The sequence below is a fragment of the Carettochelys insculpta genome, chromosome 9, assembly GCF_033958435.1.
Source record: "Carettochelys insculpta isolate YL-2023 chromosome 9, ASM3395843v1, whole genome shotgun sequence".
NCBI lineage: Eukaryota > Metazoa > Chordata > Testudines > Carettochelyidae > Carettochelys > Carettochelys insculpta.
The window spans coordinates 54964260-54978570 of NC_134145.1; the positions used below are offsets into that span (position 1 = coordinate 54964260).

The following is a 14311-nucleotide window of genomic DNA, read 5'->3' on the forward strand; positions in this document are numbered from 1 at the left end:
TTGTGTGTGACCTCCAAAGATGAAACTATAATTAGGCTTCTGCCCTTTTTCCCTGATAAAAGAATCCTGAAAGAGTTTTATGCAACATGAAAAGAAAATAGGGCATTATTTTTCCTCTTTATTCTTTACAACAGAAAAGAAAGTGAAATAAAACCCCTAAATAAAGCATACCCAGAAAGAGGATCTCGCTGATAGTTTGGTGGACAAGGTGTATCTATACACTGGTAGCTTCCTCTCATGTTAAAGCACATGCGATTTGGTCCACAGTGAATGTTCTGTTCCAGGCACTCATCGACATCTGATTGTAAAAAAAGATGCAGATAATCATTTCCTTGTATTGAGGTGAATTTCACAGGTATAGGCAAAACTAAGCACTTCACAGCCTTAAAATTTTGCCAGACTCCATTATGCACCAAACATGTGAGTCTGAAGTTCATGTCTTTCTCTTAGAACTCTGCCTGAGTATTTGTTTTAGTGGCACTAGTAACCTCAGTATTATACACATACTGTTTGTATTGCATGGGTGCCTAGCTAGCCTTGCTGTGCTAGCTGCTTGGGAAACATAAGTGAAGAGCAAATCCCTGGCCCAAGGAGCTTGCAATCTGAATTGCACCTACATTGTCATTGTCCTGGAAACAAAACCTTATTAATGGTGATTAGCTGGTACATGGGGGTTGATGCACCATGAACTACAAGGGGACCATTTCTGGCTGATGCTGAGAACATGCCAGGGATTAGTTTGGTTTTGAAGCCTGTATGGCTTTCTCTAACAGTGAAACTTTGTGGTCAGGGTTAGGGACGTATTGGAAGGACCTCAGGGGCTAACCCACAGAGTAAGAAGGTGCAGTAATAGACAGTTTTCTGAGCATCACCACTTCATTTAAAATTGTCTCATTCCATCAATCCGATGTAGCCAATCTGTGCTATGCCCATGCAGAGTATTAACCAAAGACCTGCAAATTACCTGTGGTGAAATTCCACAGGCATTCTGAAACTTCAGAAACTTTGAAACTTTTTATTTTGCTTTGGGTTAGTACAATTGTTTTTAAAATGGCTGGAGTTTTGTTTGTTTTTCAAATGGGAAACTCACAACATTTTTAAGAAACTGGACTGATTTTGTGAACTTCATATGAAATGCAAAATCCTCAAGCTATGTAGGTTCATGGGTTCTTATCAAATAGACACCACACTTCACATTTCTACTACTCATGCAAACCTTAAGGGACTTAAAAGGGACATTTACTTACCTTGGCATGTTTTACCATTGGCCATAAGGCGATAACCAGTTGGACAGGTGCATTTATAACTTCCTAAGGTGTTTCTACACTCATGCTGACAGGCATCTCTGTTGTCACATTCATCAATATCTGCAAAAAACCATGAAAGGATAAATATTCAAGTACTCAGGCATACTGGCATCCATCTTTTTGCTAACCAGATCCGACTGCTCTGATCTGCAGGGTCAGAAATTTCCCCAGACAGGCTCCGAATACAAAAACTTTTGAGTACACATCGTGAGCTGTGGAGATCTCATTCTATTCTGGGAACTGAGAAATCCTTTCCATTCTATTCCACCCCCCACAGATTTCACTGGGAGCTGCATTAGGGCCAAAAAGATTGATTTAAATCTTTAGACTGAGAATAGATATTCTAAAATTTTTACTGAAAGAGCTGTGCCCACAGTAAATGGTTAACTATAACATTGAAAACTTGTCAGAAGTCAATATGAGTTTGGTTATGGGCCGCATGATGGCAACCTATGTTTATTAGCTTTACTTATTAAATCTTTGATGGAGTATAGCACATGAGGATTAGTACAGGTGGAACCTTTCTAGTCTGGCACCCTCAGGATCTGACTGGTGCCAAATGAGAGAATTTGCCAGACCACAGAAGTCAATATTTTCTAGCAGCATTACCAACACTCCCCTGGCTTAGTGGGATATTAGTAGACATTTAGGGGCAAATTATAGATAAAGAACAGCGCAGAACACTGAGAGATGAGACTGGTGGCTGTAAATAAACTTTATGGGACCATCGGAAATTTGGCCACAGCCATACTAAGTGGTCATCTAACCACTAAAATCATGCTGGATTACAGATGTTGCCAGGTGAGAGAGTGCTGGATTAGAGAGGTTCAACATGTAGCTATCTTGTGGGTATGTCGTGCCTGTTATATGCCTCATTAGCATCTGTGCTGGTACATGCAGATTACCTAAAGCACCATAATACATCGTAATTAAATGCATTCAGAAAAGTTACAGTAAGATCCAGCAACATCATTGAATGCCCGCCCCCCAGAAGTCAATAGGAACTCCTGAAGAGTAAGGGCAAAAGTCTCTGGCTTTAAAGCAGTGCATTTGTTAAAGGTTAAATCACTTTTCCTGAAAGTCTGCTAAAAGTCACCCCACTTCCTTTCTTCCCCAATGCAGTTTTGCCATTATTTATTATTTGTTTGTCTGGTACAGAAACAAAACATGTCCCAGGGAGGCCCAAGGTACTGCTTGTCTACTTCCAATAAAGTGTGTCTTAGGCAAAAGGTCTGAAACTATTAACTGTCAAACACAAAGAAGTTGATCCTATTCCCTTAAAATAAGTCAGTCAACAACATGTGCTAAGGGACCTGCCCCTCCTCCCTTTGATGTTTATGGGAGAAGAATTATGCTGAAAACACCTAGCAGTGCTTCTCAGACTTCAAGAATGGGGAAACTGAGCTGTACATTAGCAAAGGGCTTGGTTTGCTGAGGTCTGAAACACCTGCAGTTCCCATTGACTGCAGTGGAATCTGGTTGCTCAGCACATCTGAAAATTGGGACATTAGTGACATAAGTACAACCACAGAATCGATCAGTTGCAAAGAAAACCCATGTCTCCTTACTCCCTCATACAGATAAAGGGCAACTCTAACTTTCTGATCTTTTGCAGAACATCTTGTTTGCCTGGATATGCCCAGCATATTGCTAAGAGTGGCGGCATTCCGACATGGTTCACAAACCACAGAATCCATTTCAAACCACTCTGAAGGGTCAGTTTATGCTGCTCTAACAGATATGACAAGCCTCCACCTGTACCAGTGAAGCTATTGTTTCCACAGTGTTTAGTCAAGAAATCATGATTGAGAATCTACTCAGAACAAATTCTCAGTGAAGTCAAAGGGAGTTTGGTGTGAGTAAGGTTTCCAGGACTGGAATGTGTAGTGACTCTTGGTTTTCAAAGGGGAAAAATAGTCAGAAGAAGGCTAAAACTCACAGAAGGGCATTATCCATTATCTGGACATTGCCCATCTGAGAATATACACCAAGTGGTATAAGCAAAATATGATGGGTGTTTGGTGAGGAGGGGTTCTACAAAACTTTTACTATCCCTTGTTCGGAATAAAATGCATAACTAATTAAATATACATCATTGCAATAAAAATGTATGCCACCCCACCCCACCATGCATGGAAGCAAGCTAAGAGTAAGGTCACTGTGAAGCTGCAACAAAAGAATTGGATAGATACGGCCGACATTTACCTATACATTTGCCATTGTGTGCCTCATAGCCTCCAGGGCACGTTTCTCTAATAGTCCTTTTAGTCCTGGAGAGAGGTATTCTGCTGTTTCTATACTCTGAGTAGGAGCTGTAGAGATCTGAGGAGTGCCTGTAATACTGTTGAGGTTGATAGTTGTCTCTCACAGGGGAGAACTGAGCATAGTTATAGTTATTGTAATAGGTGCCATAATTTGGCAACCTTTCCAATCCAGCGCAAGATTTCCCATCACCTAATAAATGTTGTCCAGGTGGACAGATACACTTGAAGCTGCCGGGGGTGTTGGCACACTGAAATGCACATGGCTTTGGCACTTGTTCACATTCATTAATGTCTGCTCATGTGACATGATCCAGAGCAACAAACCATGTGAGAAGGAGAAAAAGAACACACATATAGAAAAAAATACATCAGTTTGTGGAGTGAACGGAGTTCATAAATGAGATCCTGAAGTCAGTATAATATGCATAGTCCAATGCCAAAGAAAAACTGGGTACACTTTTTTTACCATGTACAGTAACCTATCTTACTCTTCCCATAAAACTGTAGTACCAAGTTTTTGACTTGTGTGGATTAAATCTCCTATAGGATTAGCATACAATACACCTGAGGCAAGAGATGCCAATGGAATGGGAGGGGCTGCGTTTATTCCTTTCACTCCATCCTTGCAAAAGGCTGAGTGATTCCAAAATAGCAGTGAAACACACACAGAGACTGTGACTCTTTGCAGCATAAGATACTAAAACACTATATGATATTATTATGAACCAACCATGATGCTTTTACTATGTTATTAATCTATTAAGTTATCAATTTGCACTATGATACTAACATAGTTGCTGTAAGAATTATATGCAAAGAAAAGACAGTTACCTGTTCTGTAACTGGTGTTCTTCAAGATGTGTTGCTCATGTCCATTCCAAGTTGGGTGTGCGCAGGTGCACGCCCAGTGACTGGAAGCTCTTTGCCCTAGCCAGTAGTGGTAGGATCAGGGCAGTGCCCCTTGGAGTGGCGTCGATATGGTGACCAATGTATGCCCCACCTGACCTCCTGCCCCAGCTCAGATCCTTCTTGCCAGCTACTCCGACAGTGGGGAAGGTGGGAGGGTTTTGGAATGGACATGAGCAACACATCTCGAAGAACACAAGTTGCAGAACAGGTAACAGTCTTTTCTTCTTCATGTGATTGCTCACGTCCATTCCAAGTCGGGTGAATACAAGCTAATGCCTAGGAGGTGGGGTCGGAGACTGGAACAGACTGCAGGACAGCCCTGATCACTGCAGCATCTTCCCGTGCATACTGCGTCGAAGTGCAATGTGTTGTAAACATATGAATTGAGGACCAGGTGGCTGCCCTACAGCTGTCTTGGATAGGCACCTGTGCCAAATATGCCACAGACAATGCCTGCGGTCTCATGACATGTGCCCTAACTGGAAGGGCAGGAACCCCCACGAGCTTGTAACACTCCTTGATGCATGTCACTATCCAGAAGGAAATCCACTGGGAGGAGACAGGAAGGCCCTTCATCCTATCAGCAACTGCCACAAAGAGTTGCTGTCTTCTTCTAAAGGGTCTAGTCCTATCCATATAGAAGGCCAGCGCCCTTCTAACACTCAAGGTATGTAAACATTGCTCACTTGGGGAGGCATGGGGCATTGGGTAAAATACCAGTAGGGAAATGTCCTGGTTTACATGAAACGTGGAGATCACCTTAGGAAAAACATGGGGTGAGGTCTCAGCCTAACTTTGTCCTTGTGAAACACTGTGTAAAAGGGGTCCACTGAAAGTGCCCTCAACTCAGATAGCCTCCTGGCTGAGGTGATTGCCACCAAAAACACTGTTTTGTAACTCAGAAACAGCAGGGAGCCAGGGGTTCAAAGGGGGCCCCCATAAGCTTAGCTAACACCAAATTGAGCTCCCACAGGGGCGGTGGTGCCTGACCCTGGGGCTTGATTCCTTCTAAACCTTTCAGAAAACTTTTTGACTATGGGGTCTGAGAACACAGAATATGTTCCATGACCCAGGTGAAAGACTGAGCTAGCAGCTAAGTGCACCCTAACCAAGGAGAGGGACAAGCCCTCCTGTACCATACCCCATAGGTAATCTAAAATCAACAGGATGGGAGCTTGCAAGAAATAGTCCTCTGTGAGACACCCACATCAAAAGCCTTTTCCACTTAGCCAAATAGTGGAGGGTTTTCCACTATTTAACAATACTTCCTTTATGGGATCCAAACAGGCCAGCTCCCGGTCCCTCAGCCATGGAGCACCCATGCTGTGAGGTGCAGTGACTGGAGATTGGGATGTTGCAGTTTCCCCTCTTGCTGCGTCAGCAGGTCCGGCCAAATCGGCAACATCATTGGCTTGCGACTCGACAGGTACAGGAGGGTCGAGTACCAGTGCTAACAGGTCCATGCCAGTGCCACCAAGATGATCGATGCCCCTTCTGAGCAAATCTTGAACAGGACCCTGTGAACTAGTGGAATCGGAGGGAATGCATACATCAGCCTGCCCAAGCAGGGGACACTGAAGGTGTCTGCCCAGGACCCCGAGCTCTGATTGTGGTAGTTACAAAATGTCCCACATTCCACATTGATGTGGGAGATGAACAGGTCCAGCTGGGGCTACCTCCACTTCCAGAAAATAGAATGAACACCCTCCAGGTGGAGAGACCACCCGTGATCCATAAAGGACCTGCTGAGTTGGTCCGCCAGTGAATTGTGCCCTGGCAGGTAAAGGGCCTGCAGCATGATGTTAGGCTGTATGCAGAAGTCCCAGAGCATCCTGGCTTTGTGACACAGGGGAGAGGAGTGTGTGCCCCCCCGCATTTTGTTGATATAGTACATTGCTGTTGTGTTGTCTGTACTGACTGACACACAATGTCCTGTCAGATTGGCCCTGAAAGTCACACATGCTAGTCTGATGGCCCTGAGCTCCCTCACATTTATGTGGAGCCAAAGGTCCGACACTCTCCAAAGAGTCTGGGTTCATAGCTGACCCAGGTGCACTCCCCGCCCCTGAGTCTGAAGCGTCTGTTACTAGGGTAAGTGAGGGCTGCTGCGGGGCAAAGGGGACTCCTGTGAGGATGACCCCCTCATCCAACCACCAGTGCAGGGTCAACAAAGCCCATGTCAGCAATGTAACAACCAAGTCTAAACTGTCTCTTACAGGGTGATACACCGATGACAGCCATAACTTTGGAGGGTGCATCCTTAACCTGGTGTGCTGTACCATGAAGGTGCATGCTGCCATGTGACCCAGCAAATGCAGGCAGCACCTGGCCATTGTGGTGGGAACTGACAGGATGTCTCAGACAATAGCCCCCATGGACCCGAACCTGTCATCCGACAGGAATGCCCTGGCACACCTTGCATCCAGTCGTGCCCCTACGAGCTCTCTTCACTGAGATGGGAACAACACTGACTTTGCCTCGTTGATTAAGAGACTGAAGCTTACAAAGGTTTGATGGATCAGCTGTACTGAAACAACCCTTGATGACCCAGTCATCCAGGTACAGGAACAGCTGCACCCATTGCCTGCATAGGTGCACTGCTACTACCACCATGCATTCAGTGAAGACCCTTGGGGCCATGGACAAACCAAAAGGCAGGACTGTGAACTGATAATGGTTTCCATCTGCCATAAACTTGAGAAACCTCCTGTGAGGAGGGTAGACAGAAATATGGAAATATGTATCCTGTAAGTCAAGAGCCATGAACCAATCCCCCCGCTCCAGCATCAAGCGTAAGAGACCCAAGCACATCATATGAAATTTTATCTTTTTCATGAACTCGTTGAGACATCTTAGGTCCAGGATGGGTCTCAAGCCCCCCTTTGGTTTTGGATTTAGGAAATATGGGGAACAAAATCCCTATTCTCTGAACCTGGGAGGAACTTCTTCTATGGCCCTAGAACCCAGGAGGGATTGCAATTCCTGCCGTAACAGGATCTTGTGAGGGGGTCCCTGAAGAGGGACGGGGAAGGGGGTTGGGAAGGGCAGGGTATCAAGATAACTGGCTAGCGTATCCCCTCTCTACTGTACACTAGACCCATCGGTCTGTGGTGAGGCCACACCACTTATGGTAAAAGGGGAATAGCTGAAATGAAAGAAGTGGGGATGCTGGAGCAGGTGAGATCGACTCGATGCTCCTGACTGTGCCATCAAAACTGAGGCTTGGGCTCCTGTGGGCCCTTTTGGTGGGCTGGAGGTTGTTGGCCTGAACAGTGCCTGCAAGCCCTGTTCCACCTTCTGCTGCCATCCCTTTGTGGCTGCGGAAACTGTCTTTGCCGAGGATGGGGATTAAAATGCCTGCGTTGGTTGGCAGGTGTATACAGGCCCAAGGAGCGGAGGCTGGCCCTAGAGTCTTTCAGAGTATGCAGTCTTTTATCTGTCTTATCTGAAAATAGGTTTGGACCATCAAAGGGGAGGTCCTGGATCATCTGTTGGACCTCATGAGGCAGGTCAGAAACCTGCAGCCAAACCCCCCCTGCACATTGCCACTCCAGAGGCCGTAACCCTTGTGGCTGCGTCTGCAGCATCCAATGCTGCCTGCAGAGCCGCCCTTGAAATCAGTTTGTTCTCCTCCACCATGGCTGTGAAGTCCTGCTTGGCTTCGGGTGGCACCATCTCAGAGAACCGAGCCAGGGCGCTGACTATATTATAAGCATACCAGCTAACTACAGCCTGCTGGTTAGCAATTCTTAATTGCAACCCTCCCATTGAATAGACCTTCCTCCCATAGAGGTCCAAGCATGTAGCTTCTCTATTTTTCAGGGAGGGAGCCTGGAATCCTTGGCGCTCTCTATGGTTAGCAGCGTCTACTACCAGGGAGTCAAGTGTGGGGTGCACAAACAAATGTTCATTGCTCTGGGATGGGACAAAGTACTGTCTCTCATTCCTGTGGGCTGTAGGAAAGGCAGAAGCAGGGGTCTACCAAAACTGTTTTAGCCATTGTGGCAATTGTTTTGATTATGAGCAAAGCCACCCTGGTGGGACCTGCAGAGGACAAAATGTCCACGACAGGGTCCATTTCATCCCAGACCTCCTCCGCTTGCACCAAGTTTTGGGCCACTCTCCTAAGGAGCTCTTGAAAAGCCCTGCCATCCTCCTATACAGGCAAGGCCAATGAGCCTGCCATGGCCTCATCCCAGGAGGAAGAAGATGACAGCCCTTGCACCTCAATTTGGAGAGGAAGGGCAGTAGTGACCTGTTCAGGCATTTGGCTCCCCATGGAAATTATGAGCAAACCAGGGGGACACAAAGGGCGGAGCTGGCATAAGCACCAGCTGGACAGAAAACCCCACCACAGGTGGCACAGACGGTGCTGTTACCGTTCCCTGCACTTGAGTTGGTGTCAGTGCCTGGGCTGGTGCCTGTCCCATCAACACCAGAAGTACAATTACGGATGGCGCTGTCACCCAAGGGGTCCAGTCCCACTGCGACGGTGCCAAGGACGGTGCTAAGGTCCACACCGAAAAAGTAGATGCAGGTGGCTCCATGATGACCGCTATTTCCTGTCTTTGTTCTGGTGGTGGGGCACCCAGTGATGCCGACGGTGCTGAACATGGGATCGGTGGAGCCCCTGGCACCATTAAAGGCACTCCAATAGCCTGGGCCTGGGCCTTGTGAAATGCCCATGGGGTCCAGAAGGGCCATTGCTGAGTCGTCAGCAAAGCCAGTAGCCAACCCGTATCATCTGAGTGACAGCTACAGTGCCTGTGAGGAGCTATGGTGCAACCTTCTCGAGCTCCTGCTTTGTCCAGAGCTCAAGTAAAAGGAGTCTGACTCAGATGCTGATTCAGAAGCAGATGACCATGGTGGGGCCATCGGAGTCTGTGCCGATGTCATGCATGCTGAGGACAGTGTAGGAGTATAGGGCTCCTGAAACTGGTCCACAGTCTGTTGGGTTGGCACTGGAGCACTTGGCACTGAATATGGTGTCGGTGTCGGCATTGAGGTAAGCACAGGGGTTGGCCCCAGGGACATGTCCATGAGCACTGATTGCTCCATTTCAGTGCTACAGCGCCTTTCCTCCGTAGGCAGAGAAGGACCCAGCGCCACCATCTGCAGAAGTCCTTGTGCTGCTCAAAACACCTTCAGCACTGAAGGCAAGTTCAGCACCTGTGGGGTCCCACTCCACACCGACTTCAATGGATGTGCCTCCTGCCCTTCGGCTGAGTGTGCCGGAACCTTGGACTTGAGGCCACCCTTCTTTGACTTCAGCGAGCAATGATTCTCACACCTCCTCCTCTTCATCTGCACCAGAGATCAACTCCTATGGCACCGAGAAGGCAACGGTGCCTGCACCTGCTTTTGGTGCCAGGAGTCCTTAGGCAGCACCGTGGTTGACAGTGCTGGTGCACTTTGCACTGAGGAGGCTCCACTCTCTGCTCCTGCTGGATACTCTTGAGGCTTAAGAGCCACCTCCATTAAGAGGACATTATGGTGTTGGGCCCTATCTTTCAAAGTTCTGGGCTTAATGGCCTTAGTAATTGGACAGCGATCGTGCAAATGTCCTTCCCCCAAACAAATAAAACAGGCAGAATGGGGGTCACTTTTGGGCTTACGTTTGCAGCATTTTGAACAAGTCTTAAAGCCTGGGGAGCCAGGCACTCCCCCAGTGCTGAGGCGCCGAGGGGTATGGAAACCCCCACCTCAGCTATTAGTTAAAACACTAAGACTAACTATCAAAAACGGAACTATTTACACTTCTTCAAGAACTATTTACACTATAATAGGCTGCTAGCTAAAGAATTGAGCAGAGGAAGCAAGAACTCCAATGACCAGCAGCGCAACGAGAAGGAACTGAGCAGGGGCAGGGGGTGTCGGGCACAGTGCATATATTAGTCGCCATTATCAGCGCCACTCCAGCGGGTGCCGCACCGACCTTGTGCACAACCAACTTGAAATGGACATGAGCAATCACTTGAAGAAGAACTAAATATTACCCATCATACAGTTAAACATTTAATGGTGAATTCATACCACTGGCTCTTTTAGGAAATGCAGATCACTAAACCACAGAGCTCTGAGCGTCACTGATCTAGGAGACTGAAGTTATCGGAAAGTCAAATTTAAAACCCCAAACTTTGTCGACTGTTAATTTTGCCCCACTATAAATCCCCAACTCTTGGTAATTTCAGATTTCTCTCTTTCTAAATGCTCAACAAACAGCATTGATAAGCTATGAGGGAAACTGCCTCCAGCTCTCCTTACAGGAAGGAGAGAGCAGTTTTACATGGAGCCTTAGGAGTAAATAAAGGAGGAAAGAGCTGTGAAGATTCTACCCCTGAAATATCAGCGAGGTAGCCGGCTTAGTCTGTGTCTTCAAAAACAAGAAGTCCTGTCACACCTTATAGACTAACATATTTTGGAGCATAAGCTTTTGTGGGCAAAGACTCTCTTCGTCAGACGCATGAGTGAGTGGGGGGAGGGGGTTCAGAGGAGGATTTAAAGAGGGAGTCTCAGTCAAGGGGAGGGGCAGAGCTGACAAGGTCTATTCAGTCAGGGTGAATGTGGCCCATTGGCAGTTAATGTGGAGTTGTGAACATCAGAGAGGAGACATCAGGTCAGTTCAGTCGGGGAGTTGTGGCCCATTGTCAGTTGCTAATGTGGAGGTGTGAACATCAAGAGCAGAGAAACTGCTTTTGTAATGGGCCAACCACTCCCAGTCTCTGTTCAATCCTTGGTTGATGGAGTCAAATTTGCAAATGAATTGCAGCTCTGAATTTTCTCTTTGCATTTTATTTTTGAAATTTTTTTGTTGTAGGATTGCTACTTTTAAATCTGTTGCTGAGTGTCCAGGGAGATTCAAGTGTTCTTCGACAGGTGTTTGTATGTTACCGTTCCTGATGTCTGATTTATATCCATTTATTCTTTACGTAGAGACTGTCCAGTCTGGCCAATGTAAATTGCAGTGGGGCATTGCTGGCACATGACGGCATATATATTTTCAATACTTTTTTGCTCATTTGCATCAAGCTGCCAGCACTAGGGGTGAGTGTAGCACTAGCCAGAATGAAAAGCAGAGAAACAGAGAACATAAATGTCAGAGTAGATAATTGATTTAAAACATTCTTTCAGTTTCATTATTTTAAGGTGTTATAAGCAACCCAACCAAGGATTTGTTTAAAACCGAGATCAGCATCTCAGCTGCATCAATCTACACAACTCCATTGAATTCACTAGAACTTCATTTATTTGCACCAGAGGGGGTGCACAGAGCGGGCAGCAACGCCCCCCTCGGGAGTGCGTGAAGTCTTCTAACGGGAGCAGAGCACAAGCAGGCTCATCCATCTCATTAAAAATGCTGACGTGTGTTACTGGTTTTGTGCCTGTATATTCACGTTTATACAACAATTCGTAGTTTTACATTATACAGACTCGTTTTCTCACATGACAAAAGAGTTGGGGTTTTTTTGTTTTTTTAATATAGGACCATAACCAAAATTTCTGGTGGTTTGCATTACATTAGACAGGTTGTGGGGGGGGCCTGCTACTTGGAAGGAGAAAAAGCGGTGCCCAGCATAAATTTGCTCATCCCCCATCTAAACCACAACAGCACCCTCTGATGTGTGACTTAAGGGCAAAATATAATAAACAAACATATGGGTAAAGTAATCTTGAAACTCTGTGTACTGAGTTACCTTACATATAGGCTGTGTCTACACTACCACCTTCCTTCGAAGGAAGGATGGTAATTAGGGTGTTGGGAGTTTACTAATGAAGTGCTGCCGTGCACAGGCAGCACTTCATTAAGCAAATTCCCCCTCGCGGCAACTGTGAAGTTTTAAACTTCAAAGTACCGACATGCATCTAACCGCGGCTCACCCGCTGGTACTTCGAAGTGCTGGGGCAACTTCGAGGTCCCCTTCCTCCTTGAGGAAGGTGGTAGTGTAGACAAGCCCATAGTGTTTTTTCAACTTAGGTTTCAAGAATTTTTATGTGCAAAACAATTTTATCATCTAATGAATTACCAATGAAACAGATGATAAAAACTAAAAACCAGGTAAGAATTGCAGGCAGCCATTTTTATAGGAGCAGCATATATGACAAAGTCACAAATTGAAGCACCAAACCACAGTTCTGCATTACACCAAAGCCATGCTTAGCGTGCAGGTGAGCACTGGGCATATGCCATAGCAAAGCATCCCTGAGACAGTATCCCTTTGATTATGTAATGTGACAGGAAAAAAAAAGAAAAACATATAGACCCTAAAATACATCAGCTTTTAAATTTGGAAAGCTAAATTTTCTTTTGGCATTAAAACAAATCTAGGCTTTTCTGTGTTGGGAAAGAGCAGTTCCTGAGCACCTAATCCTCAAGCTTTCTGTCATAGCTTACTGTGGAGAACATTTGCTAGAGGATAATAACTGAAACTCCCATTAGGGCAGGTTTTCTCAAATTCAGCCTGCAGGGGCTTAGGGGCAAAGCAGTGGCTCCCTCCAGGGGGCTGGTTCCTTCCCCTTCTGGAGCCAGGAACACTCAGGCATTGGCAATGTGGCAGAGGATTCGGTCCCTCAGGCACACAGTTTTGGGCTCCATCCCTGGACTTGCCCCTGCCATCACCTCTGCCCCCCTGCCTCCTTACTAACCTCCTCATTAAGGGCTTAATTTTCCCCTCAGTATGCCAGGGCTGAAGAAGTCTGCTGTAACACGTGATATTATATCACTTTTCACAGGCTGTCTATACTAAGCTAAGAAAGTCAACCGCATATACACAATTCTAGCTATGGCAGTGGCGTAGCTAAAGCTGACATATCTGCGCTTGGCTACTTTGGCTGTCTGTACTGGGGAAGGTCAACAGGGGAGTTGCTCTCGGCCACCTCCCTTACTCCTTGCATCTTGTGGGGAGTACAGGTGTCGACTGTGACACCGCCCACCCCGGAGGGGTCGATTGCACACATCCATACTAGATGCGCGAATCGAACCCCAGAAGATCGATCCTGAGCAGATCAGTCTTCTGGGGTAGTGCAGACCTTTTTCACAGGTTTACTAACTCGCAATTTTAAAATATATCCATACATGTCAAGCACCTTATTTATGTTTCTATTCTGCCCAGGTCCACTACAGAATAGAGACAACTGTACATTATTTTTATTGTTTAGTCAGAAAAAACAACATTCAATTACAATGATCTGGGCATGTTTATTAGTTTTCCTTAATGTTAATTAAGTAATCTAAGAGAAATTGTCAAAGGGGCCACCAGCAAGAGTTAGTGGCCGTACTCAATGACATCCCTCAGTCGAGCTAAAAGCCACAGCAAGCCTGGGGGTAAGATAACACTAACTGGTAACAGTTGGACCAGCTATGATATTTTTAAATGTTCCACAATATGAATAAAATTAATCCTAATACTATTCAGAGATCTGTAAAAGTTGAGGAACTGATACGATTTGGACAGATTCATACACTAGATCTGTCATTATAAGGATGCCCAATAAACTGTATTAAAATATCTCTGTTAAAGATATTAAAATGTTACAATGAGAATTCTTTTATTTGAGGCTCGAGTGTCCCTGCCGTTACATATACATGGGGGAAAGATGAGCCCATTTATGCAAGAAGCCTTTACCACAATTTGTGCCCCACACCTAATCAGTGACTGTAGTCCAGTGACTGCCTGGACTTCCCTCCCCTTTTCGGGACAGAGAGAGAGGCAGGAAAGCAGTCGGGCAGTATCTTCCTCCCTCCACGCTGACCAGGAGGCCTAGATGGGTGCACAGTCCATCATCTTAAGGGATTGTGAAATGTACATTCTCCTGCTCAGAGTGAGACCTAGG

The 14311-nt window shown here is 46.1% G+C and overlaps 1 protein-coding gene across 3 annotated transcripts in view; it reads right to left on the reverse strand.

Annotated features, from left to right (window-relative positions):
- Positions 1-14311, reverse strand: part of HMCN1 (hemicentin 1) — a 312463-nt gene that overhangs the window by 3449 nt on the left and 294703 nt on the right. For 2 of the 3 annotated variants that reach the window (XM_075002180.1, XM_075002179.1), the window contains exons 104-106: positions 3513-3863; positions 1248-1367; positions 172-298 (exon numbers count right to left, since the gene is read on the reverse strand). In XM_075002180.1, coding sequence (XP_074858281.1) covers positions 172-298; positions 1248-1367; positions 3513-3863 — 598 coding nt within the window. The remainder of the gene's footprint in view (positions 1-171; positions 299-1247; positions 1368-3512; positions 3864-14311) is intronic. The other variant, XM_075002181.1, reaches the window with a different exon arrangement.